This window comes from Melanotaenia boesemani, chromosome 6 (genome assembly GCF_017639745.1).
Source record: "Melanotaenia boesemani isolate fMelBoe1 chromosome 6, fMelBoe1.pri, whole genome shotgun sequence".
Taxonomy (NCBI): Eukaryota; Metazoa; Chordata; class Actinopteri; order Atheriniformes; family Melanotaeniidae; genus Melanotaenia; species Melanotaenia boesemani.
The window spans coordinates 31,684,887-31,707,964 of record NC_055687.1 but is presented as its reverse complement, the minus strand read 5'-3'; the positions used below and the strand labels follow the sequence as shown (position 1 = coordinate 31,707,964).

At 38.5% G+C, this 23,078-nt stretch overlaps 1 protein-coding gene across 33 annotated transcripts in view; it reads right to left on the bottom strand.

Moving 5' to 3' along the window:
• rims2a (regulating synaptic membrane exocytosis 2a) overlaps positions 1–23,078 on the bottom strand; it is a 145,318-nt gene that overhangs the window by 101,457 nt on the left and 20,783 nt on the right. For 15 of the 33 annotated variants that reach the window (XM_041988743.1, XM_041988733.1, XM_041988736.1 and 12 more), the window contains exons 3-5: positions 16,576–16,786; positions 15,943–15,954; positions 5,272–5,555 (exon numbers count right to left, since the gene is read on the bottom strand). In XM_041988743.1, coding sequence (XP_041844677.1) covers positions 5,272–5,555; positions 15,943–15,954; positions 16,576–16,786 — 507 coding nt within the window. Of the gene's footprint in view, positions 1–1,930; positions 2,493–5,271; positions 5,556–11,692; positions 11,912–15,942; positions 15,955–16,575; positions 16,787–20,824; positions 20,918–21,780; positions 21,814–23,078 lie in introns of those variants that run through there. The other 18 variants (XM_041988734.1, XM_041988741.1, XM_041988763.1 and 15 more) reach the window with 7 other exon arrangements.

Genomic DNA, 23,078 nt, shown 5'->3' with positions numbered 1-23,078 from the left:
GAAAATCAAAGCCAATTATTCACATACAATTAATGCTGTTGGCAACACTTCACAAATGGCTTCAACATGAGGAAGATACAAATGTCTGAAAAGCAGATGTACTGTGGTCTCAGGCATTTTGGAAAAACATAAAAACTGGTGCAACATTGGCTAATTGATAAGGTAAGTGAGTGCATGTGTAAGTGTGTATTAGAGAAGGGGAGAAAAAAATGTTTTGGTTTAATGTAGTGACCACACTCAATTCAAAACCATCCAGGCCTTCTAAGAACAGATCCCCACACCCCATTAGGACCTCTGCTGACGCACACATGCATTATACATGGAAGCTAGATCTAAAAGCACACAGCCCATTAGAAGGTCTCAGAGAAAGAAACAGAGAGACAAGGAGAGGGAGAGCAAAGGAGGAAGGGCAAGAGAGAGACAGTGATAGAGAGAGAGTCAGACTAACAAACAGTCCTGGTTGAACGGATGGCTAAGCTATCCAGCCACTGAGACCGCCACACACTACAGGATTGCATAGTTCTGTTGCTCTGTGTGTGAGCTACATAATAGTATTTACAAATATGCTGACTAGCTGTACCATTCTCCAAAATTAGATCTTAAAAATTAAGATAATTACAAAGGTTTGTCAAACATTTAGTTGCACCATCTGAAAATATGACCATTTATGAATAATAGACTCAGGTCTTCTTGTAGTTCAAACTGAAGAACTTTTCTGAGAAGAAGAAAAAACAAGTACTGATGGAAAATAGGTTAAATCTAATCAGTCAGATGTGATGATTGCTGGATCACAGTTTCCAGGCACAGAGCCCCCTGTTCCGCCCTTCCAGTGCCTGAGTGTTCTGGCCATGTAATGTGAGGTGGCAGAGAGCCCAGCAATGCTGTAAATTATTTGTGACAGTAGGGTGGGGGACAAGAGGGAAAGGCTCACAGCCCCCAGAGACAGACAGTGGACGGTGTAGCGATATGGGGCCTCCTTCTGTAGCAGGAAGGAAATAAGGCCTATTCTTTGTCGAGTGGCAGCAGAATGTGTTCCTGTTTGCAAATTTAAAACCCTTCTGCAATCTGCATAATGAGTCTAACAGCTATGTCTGGCCAGATGACCAGAGGGCTCTCTGTGGGGGGAACAGAACATTTAGTAAACTATTCAGAATATTCTCCAGTGCACCTGGGCAAGAACTAAACTCACCCTCTCGACGCACAAGTATCCCAATACTATTGTTTTTAACAGAATACGTAATGATACAGCTGCAGTTAGCTGAAATGTATCTAAAACTGCAGTCAAACTGGATGTTTTTCAAATAATTTCTCTATTAGTCTCAGTGTAATGTCCATATACAGCTGCAATATGTACATGCATGTATGCTTGTTAGTTGTTTCGGAGGTGAAGTCATGTGAGGATCGTGGGTTTTTAAGTGTATGTAGGTGTTGTTGGGAGTAGTGCATGCCCCCATTCCAAGCCTTGGACTCTTCAATATGCACATTTACCCTCATCATTTCCTTCCTCATGTTCCTCTCTGAGGCACAACAGCAGCAGCACTATCAGGGGCACAACATGCTGCTGCTGCTGCAGCGATGCGCTGGGGCAGACGCGCACGCGCGCAGCACACTACTAATGTTCAGTCTACCTCAACGGTTCATTTTTTTAACTATCCTCCAACAATCACTGTATGCGCGCGCACACGTGCATGCGCACACAGCAGAACCGCGACAGGACCGCTGATCGCTCCCATCATCCAGCCAGGAAATATCTGCAGCAGCAGCAACAGTACTATAGGCTACTGTAGGTTGCTGTTACGCAGGCTGGGTGCGATCGATAAACGCAACAACCCCCACCTCCACCCCCCTCAAAATAGCTGCTCGTTTGACATAGCAACGGGGAAGCCCTTCCTCATAAATTCGGGTATTTCTTTACAAAGGAATCACTCACCCGATGCTGCTCAACGCCTGCTCAAAAAGCTCCGTCTGCAAGATGTTCTGAGGTGCAGAGAAAGCCCCGTTGAAATGTGATAAAACCGAGCTACAGAACTGACGCAATGTCTCAAACTGCATTTTCCCCCTCCGTTTTCTTTTATCCTCAGTAAGTGATCACCTTTTCTCCTTTTACCACCAATACATCCCAACGCCTGCGTACTCTCCGGATGCCCCCTTCCACACATACACCTCCTTAGTGTTTAGTTGTTTTTAACAAAAAGAAAAATCTCACGGGGCGCATTAAACGCAGGAGAGATGCCGATCAAGTTCCATATTTCTCCTGCCGCTCCTGGTAAAAAGTGTCCTTAAATGAGACGCATTCCGGCTGGGATTCTTCGGTCATAATGCTTCAGACTTGAAGCGAGAGCAGTGAGATGCCGGTACCGGTTAAAGCACTCTCCTCTTTCGCAGTGGCAAAAATCTAATTTCGGTGTGTGGAAAAAGGGGTGAAGGAGCGGCCAGAGAGGAGAGAAGAGGCGGAGAAGCATCCTACAGGGCAGGAGCAGCATCCTTTACCGACGCATCAGCTGCTGCCTCGCATTCAACTCATATTTCCCGTTGCCTGTGAAGAGTAGGCAACACACTCGAGCTAACACACACACAAACACACACAGTCACACTTACACACACACACACACACACACACACACACACAGAACTGACAGGATATATATATATATATATATATATATATATATATATATATATATATATCATGCAACATTTAATATGACTGAAAAGTGTAAAAATAAAACATGTACAAATAGAAAAAGCTAAGGGAATTTTCATTCATTTGATGCAATCCATTACATTTAGAGGCTCAAACATTATGTAGGCCTATATAAAAACTTGTTTTTTTTTTGTTTGTTTGTTTGTTTGTTGTTGTTTTTTTTTTGTTGTTGTTTTTTGTTTTGTTTTTTGTTTTGCTTTTTTTTGGGGGGGGGGGGGGTTGGGGTTTTTTTTGTTTTGTTTTTTGTTTGTTTGTTTGTTTGTTTTTCTTCTTTTTGGGGTGGGCAGTTAAGCATCTTCATGGAGCCACCTGGAGTTACTTGAACACACTTATAGAAGATTTTCAGTTTAAAAAAAAATTAAGCAAAAGTCTCCCGAGCTGGAAGGATGAGAAAAGCCTTGGCAAAAGTTGAAATGAGACTTCTTAGAGAGTAGAATAATCTGTTTGATAATGTAGCTCTTGCGTAAAACATGTATTGGGTAATATGATAGTAGGAATGTGATAATGGAAGTGACTCAGCGAGTCCCTCAAACAAAAACATTGATCCTGTGAAAACCTAATAAAAAACTTTTATAATATCCACAACACCAATTTGCTCTGGAAAGATTACAACTAATGGAAAATCTGCTCCATTCTAGTGTCCCTACGAGAGGATGGAGGAACACAAGAATCCTGAAACAGAAGCAGCTAAATTCTACACTACTAATGTTACTGTGTATGCCTGAGATTATCTCGCACATGTTAAAATGTGTGATGTGAAACAGACCTCCTTTAAACACAAATTTTGCTTTCAATCTTACAGTTTTTTTCAAGAATTCGCCAAGTACTTTAACAGCTAAATGCCATGGTGAATGAGTAAAACTGGGGTAGCTTTCTATACATTTAAGATTAAATAATAATTAACTGAGCGATGCAAGTCTGAGCTCATCTTTGTCTGTTTCCTTGTGTTTTAACATGATTGGCATGCTGAATGATGTCTGCCCCTGACTATTTAAAAAATGGAATCTGGGGAAATTCCTCCAGTGAGAATGTTTGGATCCCAGTGTAATAATTGCTGTTTCAATAGCCTCACCCAAAGCTGCAGTTGTCCTGCCTTATCTGTGTGCCTAATGACACCTTTGAGACCAAGACAAATTAGAAGGCTTCCCAAGTTATTTCTCCTTATAAATAGTCTGTCAGCATTCCCCCTCCCTTCTTTCTCAGAACAGATCCAGGAGTTAATTTATACAGTGTTTAAGATTAATGAAAGTGGGCTTTGGTGCATGTGCAGTGGGAGCTCTATTTATGGACTTTCTGCTATCCGTCATCAGCATTATCCTGTGAATTTTCAGACATCCAGCTTCCTGTTTTCTGTCACTGAAAATGTAAGCAGTGTCATTTGAGATTTTTCCCCTCTGTACAAGCTCCACCCCTGAAATCATCCCATCAGTTAGTGGCAAGTGCTTATACTGAGCTATGTTATCAGTTTGCGCTACTGTATAATTGTTTGACTACTATTTGCAACCTCTAACCCTCTGTGAGTTCTCTACTTAGTTCATCTATTGTATGCATTCAGAACTTTGAACAGAACTAAATGTGATGCAGGGAGAGAAAATGTGTATGAACTATGCATACTTAGCCTTACACAGATAATATTACCCTGATCATAGCATGTAGCCCAGATGTACCAGCACCTAGTAGTAAATCTGGGCTCATTTACAGAGAGGAATGGGGGAAACATCTGTCTGTCAACTTCCAATGCATATGTCTTGTGTTAGACAAACTTTGAGTAACTCACATCTGCTAAGAAGCAAACAAGAGATGACATAAGAGGTTTATTAAAGGAAATTATTAAAAGTGTCAGCTTAAAAATCTTTCAAATCCAGACTATAAGCCTCTATTCCTCTTTAAAGGAGACAAGAGGAAGGTGCCCCCATGTGGACATCAAAGTAACTACCTCATCTGACACCACAACTAAACAACAGGCAAGCAGATTCCCAGGAGCAGGATGTCTGTCTTGTCAGCATCTCAGTGTTATATTCAGATTTAGTGCACATGATAAAAGGAACACAATGTTCTGTATTCTAGGTAGCTGCCAAACACATTCTTATAATACTCTAATTTTTAAGTAAAACAGTCCATGTACTGGCTTCTCTCCATATGTGATGAGAAAACAGAATTATGTAAGTAAAGAAACGCAGTTTTTCTCAAAAACATATAATAATTCAAATTATTGCAAACACTCTCCGTGTCCCAGCTGAATCAGACTGGTAATTATCTGTATTAATATGTGATGGTGAAGTATGATGAAGAGAGGGCGAGTGGGTGGATGATGGCTCCAGAACTGCTGAGTTAGAGGCAGACACAGTATATGTCACTCTGTCTCCTATTTTTTTCTCCTGTGTTTTTTAATGAGCTTCCACATGGCCTATGCAGCAGCCACAATGATTGCACTTCTATCATGCATCTTCATGTAAATACTTATTTCTGAAAGCTTCCCCACATCAAACAAATAACCAGAATGAACACACAAAAACTGTAACTCAGCATGTCATAGCTGTAGGACGTCTTTCACACAAAGAACTTACCTGTCTATGGGTGTGTCACCAGGTCCCGAGTACCTTAGTCCTGTACCATTGTCAAGTGATGCCTGTCTAGGTAGGAGGCCGCCGTGAGGTCTGCTTCTGTCTGATGTTGTTGTCAAGTCTCCTGAGGCTCCCTGGTAGGGGTATAGGGATGGGTCTTGCAGTTTGGCCTTTTTTCCTTGCGGCCCACCCTCAAACACTTGACCAGGCCCTGAGCTGTAGAACCACTCCCCCGATTTGGTGAGGATTTCTTGTTGTTTTCGGCACAAGTTGCATACCCACATTACCTGCAGGGAAGACAGAGGGGAGTCAACAGTTTGAAATAAAAATACATTTTCTTACTGAACCTATAATGACCTTTAATGGAGTGATTTGTGTGTCCTCTATATGTAAAGCTGTGCCTTAAACAGTGCAGTATATTACTCTTACTGGGTAAAAAATGTTTTAACATTCAAAATACTAACTTTTAACTAGGAGGGTCTGATTTAGTTAAGATAACATTCACAAACATGACTGATAATGTATGTTGATGAGATGGATGATGAAATATTTTACACATGCAGCAGCCTTTGATATCACTCCAAAGTAGAGCAAAATAGATGCAATTTATTATCACCATGTATTTCCAGTCTGTGAGTCTATCTTCCTCATGTTTTATACCAGTTAAGCTTGTTAGTTTTTGTTATTTGTGATGAAGATTTACTACTAAACTTTTCACTCTAAGCAAACAGCTGCATTTACATCAATACACATTCCCTACAGGGCAAAGCTTAGGAATGTGTCTTAAGGTTTGTGTGGTAGAAAAACACTGACATGCTTTTTTATTAAAACTGTATATCTGGAATGGTGTAATCTGAATCTCACTCAGTCATGCTCCAGGTAACAGTGCCTCTCTTGTTAACAGTAAGCAACTTAAACTGATATCTAAGTGTGTCTGAATAGACTAAGAGCTTAATACACAATTGACAAGCCAGACAACGAACAGGGCGGCCAAGATGTACTGCAGTCCCACTCTCTCCCTTTATAGTCCCACTGCTGAGTCAGTGCATTACTGTTATTGGTATGAGCTGGCCCTGAATTGACCGATATGTTATTTCTAGATTAACTGAACTCACTTAATATGTTTGTCTGTACAGCTACTGGCTGCAAAGATTCAATGACTTGATTTGTAACAATTGCCTTAAACTATAATTGCTAATCTCACTGACTAACTGCACCTAAAGAGGAGGGACATAAAGAATGGTAGAAACCTAACAAATAATTAGGAAGTAAGTAAAATTTATGTATAAAGCACTTTTCAAAAAGAAATGACACAAAATCATTTGCAGTTGCAGTTGAATTCATAAAATACTACTGCAAATAAAATAAATCTTTTTTTAAAAACACATAAAATAACACAAAAGGAGCATGGCTGATTTTCAGGACATTAAGTTGTACTAAACAGAAACATAAATAAACTATCAGTGTTCATTACAAAGACTGCAGTCCTATGCTCAATCTTCAAAATGTGCCATTTTCCATAGTTTTCCTCTGTGAGATGCCTTTCCACTGACACAAGCAGAAAAACATCCTCTGCTGCTCTGAGAGGAAGGAAAAAGCACAAATCTAATGAAGAAATGGAACAGATAAAACTTGCTTCTTAAAGCAGCTTTACAGGAATCACCAATTATATTCTGTTAGATTTCAAATATAGTGAAACAAAATTTAACATCCACATTTCAGGCAGCATGTGATATTGACACATGAGGCATTTATGACCAGCTATCAATGTTACAGATGGGCAATAACTGTGCTGACACACAATGGAGGCACGGAGGCTACAAAATGTGTTTTATGTGCCCCAGAGGAATGCATCCAGTGAGGCCATGACCGCCTCATTTAAGTGGGGTCATTTTAAGAGCTCTGCAGTGAACTATGTGTTTTTGGTTAAGACCTGAATGCCACCGAGGCCAGTGCAGCTGCCATACATCATTTCCTACACCAGGACATTCCACGTGTGTAATAGCATTCAAATGACCTCAAATTTTATTTTTATCATGTGCTATAAAAAAAAAAGAGAGGTGACATTGTATTCAAATGGAAGTACAGCACAAAGGTGTGAGTTTGAAAAACATTTTTGTTTTGTTTTTGTTAGGGGAAGTTTACTGGCACTAGAACCAAAAGGCCTTTTCACACATTTCTGACAAGCCGAGACTGTTTGTCATGTGTGAAAGAACGCAGGTGGACTAGTGTGGTCAAAGTTTGTCTGCCACTGATATGCCTCTGAGCTGGCAAAGAAGGGCAGTACGGAGGATAAACAGTGAATGACCACAGTGTCATAACTCAGTTTGTAAGGGCTGGAGCACACCTCTGCATAGTGCTTCTCAGCTGTTTAGCTTTCCACTGCCACATGGGGGTAGTGCTGAAATTATGGAACAGCATGAAATGTTGCACCTCTTTGTTTAGTTTTACCAGCTGTTGTTTTCTGCCCTTACACAGAAAGAACTCATTAGCTTTTATGGAAAAAGCAAAAAAACTAAGGACTTAAAAGTATGGATCACCTCACCGTTACGTTTCTGGTGATTTATCCCATTTATAGTGAATTTAGTTGTTTACAGCCATTTTCTGGCCTTCCTGACTTCAGTTAACTTTCAGCCATTCAGCATTTGATCAATGTGTAACATCAGCTCTGCAATGTTAGCTTTGTCAAGGACTACACAGCCTGTTTGTATTGAAAAATTGTCCAGAAACTTACAGTCTGAAGGCTGAGAGCTAACCAGACAAATACCTAAGCACGAGTGAAGAGTGGTTCTAGGGCACAGTTCACAAGTACAAAAGATTCACGATTCATGTGTTAGCAGCCTTGCTTCTTGTTCACTTTGAATGTGGTAACGTTTTGTTTTACCATCCTGAATTCTGGTTCTACTGCTTTACTTTGTTGTGTAGCTTGCACAGTTCAATTTATTAAACAGCTGAATGTTGCTACAAGTCTAAAAGTCAGTCTACTCCATCTATCCATCCATTTTCTATATCTGCTTATTCCAATGCAGGGCCATGGGGTGCTGGAATGTATCCCAGCAGCTGCTTGGTGAGAGGTGGGGTACTGGACAAATCGCCTGTCCATCACAGCATCTATCCATCACTGAGAGCTAACGCATTGCATCTGTATGGATTATGCTTTAGCACACACAGTTTCCTTTATTTTAAATGTGTGAATTACCAAAGAGGAACAGAAGCAGCTTAATGAGGATAATATGTTTAATTTTTTTCTTTGTATGGATAAGGTGCATGTGTGTAGTTTTGCCATCTGAGATAGAAACAACCCTTTATTAATTCTTCATTTAAAAGAAATTAAAGGAGAGAGAAAAATGACTGTACACCAAAGAATATTACAAAATATGTAATATATAGAAGGATATGAAAGTTATTTACAGCCAGCTACATCCAAAAATTTGCTCAAAATTTCCTATTTGAATTATAATGTTTTTAGCACTATGCTTTCCTGCTCAGTGATGACCAGTGGAATAAGCTGAACCAACCTGTTTTAGCTAATCTGCTAGTACCACTAGCTAAAAATAGCATGTCTGTTTTATTATCAACTGGATGAATGCAAAAGCATATTTACAAATTATGTATATTTTAGTTCAGAATAAAATCTGGCATGCATTTAATTTCTATTAAAAAAACTATTTATGTGGTGGTTAATTATCTAATCAGCCCTTCTATCTGCTACAGCTTATGACCTACATATTTACCCCTCCTATCTCCAATTAACTTAGAGCCAGTTGCTGTGCACCTCTCCAGTCTGCCAATAATAATTAAGCACATTCTCATCCCCTTGGACTGCACATGTCAAGCTCTGTTGTCTAATCAGTGAATACCTAATAGAATATTAGTATTCCTGAAACACAGGCCAGCAAAAAATGTGCATGGGACCTGCAAATGTTGAGAATACTGAACTTCAAACATCAATACATGAATTTAACTAGCACTTTAGAACTTAGAAGGAATATAGATGTTTTTACAGTGAATTATAGACAGGAAGCGCAAAGTGTACATTAAAAGCCAAACTGAATCCTGCTATTTAAAAATCATTATCGCTGCTGTCTTTCATCACACAAAATAACATAATAGCAATAACTGCATCACAAACGGCTACAAATGCATGAAAGGATGGAGTTCAAAAAGAGATGAGACTCCATCAAAGACACGTGAAATCACAACAGACAGAGGCACACAGGCCAAGCAACTATAGCAGCAGCAAGATATGTTCCCTTTCACCGCAGACACTCTGCTCAACTCTGCAAATGTGTATATGCTTGTGCACGCACACACACACACACACACACACCAAACTCATTTCCCCTCAGCCTAACTCTTTTATGGATGAGTGTAGGTAAGAGGTTGGGGGTTGTGGCCCTTGAGCAGGGTTATTTTTCCATGTGTTTGCGCATTTCAAGCAGCAGTTAAAAATAGAAAGCTAAAAACCTAGCACGTTCACATGTAGGAGTATATCAGGTGAATGTATACTCTATTAAATTTGCTATAGGCTGTTAACTGAGGCACTGAATTTAAGGAAACAAACACCAGTGCCATGGGATCAATAAATAATTTCCTTTCTATTAGGTTCTCTTCAGATTTTCAGACTACCTTTCATAGATACTAGCAAATATAATCTTTCAAAAATACTTGTGTGCTTGTGGAAGTGGGAGTAGTGAGAGCAATGGATACCAGTGACTGATAGGCTATCTTTGAGAGAACGTAATGGAATATAGCATTTCAAAATGATATGTGCTCAAAGTGGGTCATATTGCCTGAGTTATAAACTGTATGGCACACCTTAGATTATGAAAACACTTATTTTTTCTTGACTATTCCATCTAGTATTACACTAAAGAAAACCTTTAGCAATGTACACTACATGTTCCATTCAAATTTTTCCCGATGGAGCCATTGTACAGCTACATTCGTAGCAATTGAGGGCACTGAGCTCTCTCTCGTGGCCATTAAACTACACTACAATATTACTTAACACAGACTGTAGAGTGAATCAGCAGTATCCTTCCAGGCACATCCGTGGACTAAATGGAAAATGAACTCTTAAGTTAAATCACTGGCATATTTACAAGTATTAATTCTTTCGTTTGTAACTGTATATATAATATGATTATCCTTATAATACTGAAATCTAAAAAGTATAGGCAGAGCCTGTTAAATTATTTTCATCCGTGCCACACTTAACAGTTAATATGAAAAACACAGTCTCTCTGCAGGTCTAAGCTGTAAACAATGTAATCATGACCCTCTTGAACCACATTCAAGCTCTCAGTGTGTTTTTCTCTGATCTAAAAAGCTGAAAATAATAAAATCTATTCTAAAGCCCAAGTCAAAACTAAAGATGGCACAGGCTGCATTATTGATGGGTTACTAAATGAACTATCATAGGTATCATATTGCATTCCCGTTTCTCTCCTTCACCTGAACTGGGGTTAACTGAAGCACTCATTAAAGACTCATTGTTCTGGGAGTGGAGTGTTCCTCTGAACATCCCACTCTGGAATGAGTCCAGCTTAAGCACACAGGCATCAATAAGGGTCCTATCTACTACACTCCAGAGCAAATTACTGCCACAGCTGGGGGCTACATGTGCCTGATGGGTAACAATGACAGCATAACAATGCCCCAGTAGGTCGGTGAATAAAGTGTATCATGAAAATTGCAACTGTACCTTCATTCAAAGGTGCAGGGTGGTATTGTATGGAGGGCATGATCCAGCAGAGAATTTAATCACATATGATTGCTACAAAAAGTGGGCGCACGTTGTCATGCATATAAATATGCTGCACTCATGGATTCATGTTTTTCTCCTTTTGCCCCTTTGTGTACCATGAAATCTGTATAGTTCTAAATAATAAAAAGCTTACAGGCAATTTTTGATGTGATTCATTAAGCGACCAATGAGAATGAAAGGAGAGTGCATTCACATGCTCCAACACAGCCTGCACGTGTGGGATTACATTTTAATGAGCTTCTAATTTTAGTGAGCACACCAGTAATAATAATAGACTTGATGAATATTTATGCTCCTTCTTTGAGGTTCAGCAACACGGTAAAGAGGGGGGAAATGCTGAAGAAATCCAATAACTGCCTTAACATTGGAAAGAGTTGATGTCTGTCAGATGCACGCACCCTTCAGCCTCTTCATGACCCAAATAAGCTAAACGTGTTAACATTTTTGACAGACATAAAGCGTGCAAATAGGTTGTTTTTGGGATCAAGAAAAAAAAGCTGAAGAAAAACAACATGCAGATGTTATATTTGTAACATGTTTTCTGTAAGAAATTCACTGCAACACTTCCACGAAAGAGCCTAAATGGTCACATTGCTGACTGTCAAAATGACTGGTGAAAACGCGATGCAGTCGTTCCGTGCTTACTCAGCTTACCCATGGTGCTGCTGAGGGAAGCCAACATGCCTGTGCAGAAAGATCCCGGTTTGTAAGTCCCTATAATGTGGTAACGAACGTCCTCAGCCTCTGGTCCTGAAAACGGGAAACCGGTCCGACCTTCAGCACCGCGGACAGCTCCGAGCCCACAACAAGCAGCCTGCCGGAAAGCAGCTGCAGAAAACACCGTGAAGGTTACACCGGGGAATCAAGTGACCGCATACGATCCGAGCGTAGTGTTTACTTCCACGGAGCATTAACAGATTGCATGGGAGCAAAATCGTAAAAAACATAAAAAAAAAATAAATAATAAAATAGAATGTTTAATCGCTCAATCCAGCACTCGATGTCGGATCTACGGAGAAGGAAAGAGGTGGTGAGCAATAACGCGTCCAATCCCCACCGCTGTATTAGTTCATCTGTAAAAGAGAGTCAGAGACTCTGCTGGATTTGGTCGGAGCTCATTACAAATGCGTGGAGTCCCAGCTCATCTCACAGTCCAACAAATACACAGAAACGCGGTTATCCCGCGTGGACAGTTTTCCCTGTGTCAGCCTTTTTTTTTTTTTTTTTTTTTTTTTTTTTTTATAAGAACACTTCGCGTCATTTCTCACTCAGCCAATGCCGTGAATGTCTCCTTCTCAAGAAAATCAGAAAAATGCTGTCACTGCCATTAGAAAAACTCTTTCTGACATGAATTTTGCTTGAAACGGTGATAAATGAGAGGACAGTTTTAACCTACCCTCTACTGTCTTGTAACTACCAAATACTCAGACTCACTGAGTGATAGTGATCCCATCACTCACAGAATCGTGGGAGGTATAACCAAATCAAAGCTTTAAAATAAATGTTAATCAGTCAACCACCTTTCACTAAACAATTTTTAAACATTTTGTCTAGAAACCAAAGGTGAAACATGTGCACACAGTACAAATCTGTACAAACTATTTTAAAATTAGTTTGTTTCTGCAAACATTTCAGTCTAAACCAGACATAACCTTGTAACAGGATCACCCATTGCAAAGGCAATGACCTCTTTGACTCTCAGTTTTAAGAAATATATTTATATTGTTTATGGCTTAACAAAGAGTTTAGAGGGTATGTAAAGATACTATGTGTAATATATAAGGCAAGCTAAACCATCTAGATTTATGTACGGTTTTATGGCAAAAGTATGGTTAACACCAACAACTAATTATCTGTTTCTGTTCTCAAAATAAAAAAATAAAATGCAGCACACTACTGTGCTATGGCTGATGGAAATATGTCGATATCATTGCTCTTAACAGGCTACTCATTATTCCTGTAAATCTGTTGGGCACATTTCTTTTTATCTACAGAAACAACATGTTATTCACTCAAAAAATACTGTAATAAATAGAAAGATACCCTAGTAAAATATTGTAGTCCTTTCCCTTTGTACTTTACGGCTGAAATGTTGAGAGGCCATGAAGCACATGTAACATCTTCAAGCATTGCTTTAATCACAAATGACTTCCTCCCCAGAGACTGTTGATTCCTCAGGCCCTTTTGAAGCCACATCAGAGGAAATTGTGGGGAGCTCCACTGCAAGTAGGAATTCCAAAGTCACAACTCTGACACACAGTTTATCTATATCAAAGACATTTCATATTTTCACCCCCAAAAAGTCACACTTAGTTATGCAAGTAGGTCTTGTATAGACCAGAATACCTGGCCTATTCTGATCGCTGATGCAGTTAGCTATTTGACTACACCAGGTGAGACATGGATTCAAATTAAAATTCATTTATCAGCTGTTTAACTCTGAGTCACTCTACAGTGTATCATATGCCAGCATGACATAGATTTGCAAGCTGTCCCAGACCAGACACACAGACTTGTAAATATTCAATGGCGTTTCACAGAACAAGATCTCTCTCGCCACTGCTGTCACCATCCGTGAGAGAGAGAAAGAGTAGACGGATGGAAAAAGGGCAGATTTCACCACCACCACCTCTTTCACTGACACACAAGCTTTTAGACAAGATGGTTGGTCACACAAAAATGTGTCCCTTTGTTCGTCGCAAAGTAAACAAAGCTTCTGTCCATCTGCAACTACAAGCAAGAATTATGCAAAACAGACATTTTCATCACAATAGTCTGAGATTAATATGTATACTGTATCACAAATATATATCACAACTCGTGTTTTGTGTGGTTGTCTGTATCGGAAGATAATGTGCAGTTTGCATAAGGTGACATAAGCAAGCCCAGTATTTTTGTCTGTTTTGTTTTTGACACAGTCCCTCATTTCCATGCTGACTGGCTATGCCTCTGACTGACCCCATCATCTGAACTTCTGCATCCTGCCAAAACCACTTCTCTCTTCCCTTGCTGTGAAACAGTGTGTAAGCAATTTCTTGCACAAAATGTCTCTTATGGGACACATTTAGGAAACTTTATAGAATATGGATCTAAAAGCAAGCGCAAAAACAGAGTCAAAGTTCTCCAAAAAGAGCTAAATATTTTTCTGCACTGGGATCGAAAGGTCACTCGTGCATACAGTATACTTGTCAGGTTTTCACCTGCAATGCCTTCACTGTAAAGTTAATTAATTTACTAATAATCAATATCTTAATCACTTAATGCCTGGTGTTGCAAATTTGCACCAAACCACTTCTGGTCTCTGTCTATTTTACTTTTTATATCTAGTTATTCTAATTTATTTATCTTTTTGCTTTTATTCATTCTTATTTATGTATTTATTTATATATTGTCTATGTATTATTAATCTTACTGCTGTTATTTATCATGAAATTACACTTTATTTTTTCTTTTTGTTATTTTTTTCCTGATTTTTCCCCCATATTAATTTTGTTTTTTAAAAATTTTGATTAAATTCAGGCATTAAAGGGTTAACATCAGTGCCATGGTTTGCATCTAGAAGTCCCCTTGTGAGCCAGACAGTTAGACATCACCAGGTAAATAGTTGGTTCTTCTTCAAAAGTACATACCATGCCCTTTCTGCCACATCCTCTTCTGTCATTGCTAACCTGCTGCCTCTGTTATTACTCAACTCAACTACAACATAGTATCCAATCTCCCCATTACTGCATTATCTATCATGGGACAACACAAACCAGTACAACTGTGGTCTTGGCAGTCAGAGGACCATCGTTACAGAGGTCTGTCCAATTAGTCTTTGCATTCCTCTGAAGTTTCAGTCAACTCTAATGGTGCTGACCTCTGATAGCTATAGAATGTTATGACTGTCAAACAGTAAGTAAGAAACAGTTACTGCCAGTCAATGACTACGTTCAAGAAAATGTAACTAATACTTTGTACTAGAACAATGACAATAATATGGCACCTTTTATGCATTCAGATAGCTCTGTCTATGATGCAACATTTGCTGTTTAAACTGTTATAGATTTTCCTTCAGAGGTTTCAACACAGTCTATGCCATTACATTTCTGATCTATAAAGCTCTATGTTGCATCACACATGAGCCTGTATGTTACCATTAAATTGAGATCACACAGCCTGGGCTTAAAATGTGTCTCGATCAAAACACTGGAAAACAACGTCCTACACAAAAAGAACATTTTATTATTATTATTATAAAATTAGATTGATGAAAAGTCGGGTAATAAACTAATTAGGCCACAGGACAAAATCTCTACATTTAATGTCAGGTACAAATTAAGAAAACAGTTCTTCAAACTCTAGATGCTTCAACATCTACGATTCAACTGAATAGCATCTGTTTTCAAACTCAACATGCCCAGGGTGAAGCAGAGGTATACATTTCATCAAAGACATTGTCAGACTAATTCAAGCTCCGATGATACTGTACAATTTTATTAATATTATTAATAGTGGTCATTATGGCAAGAAAAAGGTAAATGATCTGTATTTATATAGCACTTTACTATACCTGAAACAATATCCAAAGCCTTCACATTCACCCATTCACACACATTCACACACTAATGGCGGAAGCAGCCATGCACGGCGCTAACCACGACCCATCAGGAGCCATTTGGGGTTTGGTGTCTTGCTCAGGTACACCTCAACATGAGCTCGACAGAACAGGATCGAACCAGCAACCCTCAGGCTACAAGATGACCATCATTAAATGACAGACTCACAGATAAAACAAACAAGGACTTTTTGGTTCATGTCCTTTTTGGCTGCTGTATGTGTACATACATGTGTTGCTGCATTTCATGGACAATGCTTGATGTTTTGGACGCAGTCCCAAGAAACAAAGAAAAGGATTTGCTAACCACTTTGTCCTCCTGTTGCAATTCCAAGCGAGCAGGAATGCAGCAGAGAGAAAGAAAGAGGGAGACAGATGGGGGGAGTGGGAAGAGAGTAGGAAAGACAGGGGCAAAGGGATTTTGAGTGACATTCACAGCTCCTGGTAGCATACTCCAATAGCAAAGGATTGTGGGGAATCAAATAAAAACATTAATGACTCAAATTTACGCAATCTAATGCTAAAAGCTCCAGCTTAGTCTGTGAAGAGGATTTGACAGAGGTTAGTTAGGCCCATCATACAAAAACAGCATTATGTTCCTTTAGTGAAAAAGCAAAAGAGAAATAGCTCCTTCTAGTGGTGACACAGTAAGCTATAAAACCAGGAAAAGCTCTGCAGTTGTGAATCAACATGTCTGAGGTGACTGAATTAGACCAAGAAGGATGCAGAGTCTAGAATCACAGTACATGTTGGTGCTTGAAAAAACATTAGTTGCTGTTACAGACATTGTTGGATAAATTCTCAGATTATAATTTTACTGCAACGTTTCAGCTTTCATTAAATGGTCAGCTAGGGGAAATTTGTATGAAAACAGGGCTCTGGTGTGGTATGTTTACTTTGACTGTGGTGGAAAAGTGTTGTAAGCAACAGCTGGGGTTACCTTATTTGACCGCAGAGACACTCGTCCTCCACACCTAGCACAGAATTTCGTTTGGCAATATGAACAGAGGTGACCGCAGCCATCGGCAAACTTGGTTTTGTGGCATATCCCACAGGTTGGGGCTTCTCCCTTCTGTTCCTGGGCCGGCTTAGTCTCCTCCCCCATCTTCTTAACCTGGTCCTTATACGATTCAAACTGCTGGTGTAACTTCCTGCAAGTGAAAGGAAAAGGCAGAGTTACGGAAAACAGTAGATATGAAGTGACCTGAAAGGAAGTGTTGTGTATTGTTCATCATAAACAAATGCAGATTTTATAACTTAGGTTTGGAAAATTATTCAAAGTGTCCATCTCCAGACAGGCCTTTAAAATACTTAAATAAAACCAATCCAATCACACTGTTTTCAGTATTTTTATAATCTCACTGTTTAAATAAAACAGCTATACACAAATTGATATGTGCCCTGTGAGATTTCCAAGTAATCATCTCTGGAATAAGTATTCTTTTTCTTTTTATAACAAGCAGACAAATACACATTTTCACTTAGTGTGTGAATCCTGGCTTCAAACCTTTCTTTGAAAACACATACAGCGATGTTAAGCCTTTCCCCTTAGCTAACTAAGTGATATAAAATCCAATATGTGTAGTGTGTTAGATTTAAAAAGGAAAACAGACACTGTGTCCTCAGAAACTGCAAAGTCAAGCTCCTTCTTTGAATCTTGCCTCTTAAAACACATGGGGGGTGGGTATCGAATTTGCTTTGCAAGTTTAAGAACATCACTTAATTCCACTTTCTCAGGTTCCCTGCTGCTTTTAAGGAATCATTTGCACCTGTGTTTCTGTATCAGGACAGTTGTAATGTGAGACAGAGCGAGCACCCTTGAGTCATAATGTTAGATAATACTATTACTAGTATGTGCGATTATTGCTTTGTTGTATTACCTAAATGTATTTATTCACAGATATGTGCACCAGAGCCCATCTTCTAGTCAGCATTTGACAGTGCCGTGTCTATTGTGTTACTGTTTGTGACCTATAGATGGCCTCCTACTGATACATTACACCTGATCTTTTACAGTCGCCCCTTAACTCCCAACAAGTCCAGCGAGACTGCTAAAAAAACATAACATGGGCTTCTCACATGCATTTTGTATGACACATGTCAATTGAGCGTCTCCTTGGAAACTAAACACTGGGCTGACTTCATAATATGGCGATTAGAATTGGTTTCGCCCCACATATCCCCTGCAACATTCATTAGCTCATGTGAATTATTGAACAGTGCTATCCTTTTACTACATAAGGCTTTGAGATAAACTTGTTTCCTTTTCCCACAACCAGCTCTTTAGGCCCCAAATGTAATGGCCAAACCCCACATGAAGACTGCATACAGTGGGCATGTGTGTGCCTGAGTCTCTGTGGCATCAGTGCCACTGAACCAAGCTCAAAAGATGTATCTATGGAGGGATTAAAGAGCTAATTATATCAAAGCCTTTGTGTGTTTACCTAGCAGAGATTAGGCTAGTATGTGGCTTTGTATAACAGATTTGAACCAAATTGTATTTACTGACAGAGGGCCTGATAACAGACTGATGAAGAACATGATAGAGCCACTGTCTCTTAGGACCAAGGACATAAAATTACTCAAATTTCTGTTTTATTTTCACTTACCCTCCGTACTTGGATCAGTACATAGAATACGGGCTGCTGGTATACTGGGTTAGAGAGGTAATCCAGGGTAGAGAGAATAACTATGAGTAGTTCTTCCCTCTTTATAAAAGATAACTCAGGTATTCAGTTTTTAAACTTTACAGGTTTGACCTCAGTCTATATAAAATGTGATCATTCTCAATTGGGAATGAACAGATATTTATAAGCAAGTAAAGAGACCGTGTGATGAATTAGTAAAAAGTAAGGTACAATTTAAAATAAACCAAATAAACAGAAGTGTGAGCAGATTCTCGTGGCAGCAGGCAGCTGGTACTCAGAAGCCATTCCAGAGGGGGTGCTTATTGTATCAAACACGGTCAAATGTAGGTGACACTGCTGATGAGTAATCATACGCTGCTCATTGTCCAATTCCATGCTAGCGTATCGGAGCTCTCTTACCTCTAGGCCAGCCGCTACCTACACCAGAAATGTGAGCTTCTCTTTTGGACATATGACAGATTCAGCAGCAAAGGTAAACTACAAGATTTCTACAAGCAGCTGAATTCTGCTTCTCTCATCACTTATCTCAACTTTTTGTTTTGTTTTGCAAACTATAAAATGTGATCATAACATTGAAGAAATTCTATGGAATTGATCAAATTAGTACTTCACTGTTATCGGTAGATGAAGGCTTTAAAACGATACCTACGTATATTCAGATTTAGAAAAAAAACCACCAATGTTAAAGTAGTGTTATATTTAGGCCCAAAACTCCAAAAGTATTGCATTCTGTCTTCATATGCCTTTGAGCAAGCACGATAAAGCTAGGAAAAATTACATGAATTTGGATGCAGGACAGTTGATATTCAACAACACAGCTAAAAAATGTTGGCAAATAAGGTATTGGTTGAAAAATATCCATGTGCCTTTTAACTTGATTTTATCTGGATGTTCATTTTTTAATTCACCTAGAGCAAGTAGTTGCAAATAAATAAATAACACTGTCAATGTTAAAATATATAACAACTAGAAATTCCCTAAATTTATTGGCAACATAGCATTTCAAATAAATCACACATTCTGTTTCACAGTGACTATCCTAAAAAAAAAAAAACTACTGATTTGGACGATAGCCCCAAGTCTGCCTGTGTGCTCTCCAATGCCAGACTGTTAGTAGATTTTATTTTGATTAAAGGAAAATAACCATTCTCATGGGTACCAAGTTTAAATACTCAACTGGCAAAGGGTCTGGAGGTCTGGAAATAATAATAATAATAATAATAATAATAAAGCTAAAAACAACCTCAGATTATCGCCAGTACAGGACATATTACATCACATTATTTATTAATCATTTAACAAAAACTAAGCTGTTTATGTTGCTGTTTATCTGAGGTTGTTTACATTTAGGACTTTATTAGGACCAGATATTTTTTATTGTCCTGATTAAAAAAATCCTGAAAATTCAAATAGGGTGTATTAAACACATACTGAAAGGGATTTTCACAATATCAAGCAACGGAAAAGAAAAACTCTCATGCTAACAAATGTAAGATTTGACATTTTTAAGATTTTCTCCTTAGAATTTAGCATAGAATAGTCTGTTTTACCCACACACAGCAGACAGACCAGCATTTTTTACCATGTGCAAACACTTTTTTACACAAATTTAACCAAATTGTTAAGGTTAATATTCAGTTTCAGTTTTTCCCCATTATGCTAGTTACTCTGTTAGATAACTTTGTTATTAGCATTGTCTAGTGTCTTTTTGCTGCTATGTTCAGTGGGTTTATCAGAAACTACTCTTTGATAAAGCAGCTTTCTGTGGTTGTTGCTGCTCTTGAGCAAGAAGACTCATTAAGTAGCATGGCATACATTTTATAGGTGTGAAGCTAACACAAAGGAGCAAAATAAAGCTAAAAGAGTTGCACATTGTTGAATATTTGTGTATTATGTGGTTTCATCACAGCAGTTCATCACATTGTAATATTTTGATGTCCAATCTCTAATTATGTTGCACTAGTTTGTTTTGTTTTTATTTATTTATTTAGTTGTGATTTTTTTTTTTTTTTTTTTGTGTTTTTTTTGTTTGTTTGTTTTTTGGTTTTTGGGGGGGTTTTTTGTAAGGTTTAGCCAACCTTGTTCTTTCATGAAGTTTGATAGAGCTAGCCGGTATGTAACCGGTTACCCTCATCAAAGATCAGTGCTATGCACCTTTGTAGATCGTTGCATGTACAATGACTGTAAGCTTGTTATAAATAAAATAAACTGCTTCATTTTAATACATTGTTAGAAATGTCTTAAGTAATTACCAATCAGAGCCAAGCAAACAGATATGACTTTTATCATGTTTCTCCTGAGTTTTGACAACAGAAATGTTGCTTGTTTCATCCCATTAGACAAATTACATTTTGTCATTCATTTTATTAGAATCAGTTGTGGGGAAACAACTTCAACAAAACCCTCTGATGCGTATCAAACACACACTGAGAAACTGGGAAACATACTCTGGGGTAGAACATCCTACGCTCCCAGCTGCTGGGTCACCGCGATATATTTGTTCCAGTTGGTAGATCAGAATAGGTCTGCACTATTACTTACGTGTCTGGCTCTGGCTCCTTGTCATTTTGGGACTTTTGCTGGGGCTGAAGAACGTTATTTACCAGCTCAGTAATCCCACTAAAGGGAAACCACCTGTTCAAATAAGCAAAGTGCGACTGAAATATCTTAATGAGCCAACTTGGGAGAAAACAGTTTCATCTTAATAAGAAAGTGGGTCAATTTATGAGTGAAGAATAGCGGGAACATTCACTACAACCAGAGCAGAGAAAAGAGAGGGCCAAGGTACGGGCAGAGCAGCAAGTATTGGAACAACTGACAACCAGAAATACAGGGAGAAAGACACAAGAAGAAAGAAAGATGAGATTAAAAGATTTAAAGTAAAGAGAAGAACAGTAAAAGCTGGAAAGCTCTACAGCCAGGCGAAATAAGAGCTGCATTAAATGCTCAGCTGAGGGAAACAAGTACAGTATCTCTATTTCCAGATTGTAGATGCAATAGGCGTCAGGTTGTCAGATTGGGTACTCCTACAGACAGACTGGATCAAAATGAAACTATAGTACAGTAAAACAAGACAGGTGCATCAGGTCAAACTATGAGGCTGCAGAAGCCAATCAGAGTGCATATGACACACTAAATGATGATGGGCATCCAGGAACAAACTAAGGACAAGGAAAAGGTGTGGGAGCCTAGCAGTTAAAAAAAAGCTGGTACAAAGGTAAAGACAATGTCATAGATGTCATGGAATTCAGCTGTTTCATTAATTTAATAAATTTGTCAACGTTAACTCAATGAGAGATGTAGAAGTAATGACTGAGGACTTCATGACTGCCACCGTGCTGTCATCAAGCAGTCACACTGGCTTTTCCATGACATTAATGCCATTTCTTTCATTTAACCTCCAGTCAAAGAGGCAAAAGCCACATGAAGCACACAGCACTCACTGCCAGGAAGAAGTGTCAAAGCCTAGAGCACTCTGGGTAATGCAATTTACTTACTGTGCTGGCTGAGGCTTTGGTTCTTCTTTGATCCTAAAACATAAAAAATAAAAAGGTGTGCACAACTCAGTGCATACAGAACATAAATAAATGAAGAAAACAATCTAAAAGACATAAAATGTTGACACAATGATGATGCGACTAAAAATGAGCAAGACAATAAAGATATTAAGGATATTATAAATAATAATCTGGGGAAAACAACAATGTAACAGTCATAAACACAGTGAGGTCAGCATAAAAAAACATTAACAGGGTTACTTTAAAGATGGAAAAAATAAAAAGAAGTGATTTAAACTAAATTAAATTTAAATTATCTGTTTCATGTGAGCAACAGTCTCCCCAACATGAACAAACACGACTTTTTATGGAACTGTTTAACACGTGAGCGTGGATGCTAAATGCTAGCCCATATTGTAAATTATTGCACAACTAGTCTCTGACCTTTTCTAAGAAAAATCTATAGTCACTAATGGCCCACGCCACCCACACCAAGCTAGTACCCTGAAGCACAGAAAGACATCTACATGTGTTTCAGAGCAACTAACAAACTATACTGGGAGACATTCGACCACTTCTCTGAATGGGAAGTACCAGAGCCTGAGTTAGAAAGTAGTTTCTCACTTAGTGTAAACTTCTCAACAGCAAGTTAGCAACACGTGCTCATATATGCATGTCGCTAACTTGTGCTAGCAACATACACCGCAACACCAATAGCCAGTAGTAGAAATATAACCCTAAAATGCTTCATAAATAAATTTGTTTTGTTTTCCCAAACTATTTTAAGTCATTCATCAAAGACCTGAATGAAAACTGCCATACATTTCTCTTATTAGTATCCTTAGAAAAATATTAAGCCATAACATTTAGCTAACTTGCTAAACTGAGCACCACTGATAAAATTATATAAATGGAAACTTCTGAATACTTGTAAATATCAATTACAGAAGTAACCACAGCTTTTGATTACAGTAAAGTATTTATAAACTTATATAACAATTTCCTAGAAGCTCCTGTTAGCGGCACACATCTCCATATTCATGACATTTCAAATAAAGCATGAAATGCATTGAAATGCATCATCTTCTTAAACACATTTTTCCAAACACTTAAAACTAATCTATCTTCACATCTCTTATTGATACCCCCCTAAAACAACTGATGAATTTAGAGAAATGTCAATTTTGAAATGGCCTTTTAGCTTGTTAAAGAGGCCTTAGAGAGTCGGTCCACATATATCCCAGTTTCAACTAGAAATCAATATTGAATTTCCAGTTGGTGCTCACTGCATGAGGGTC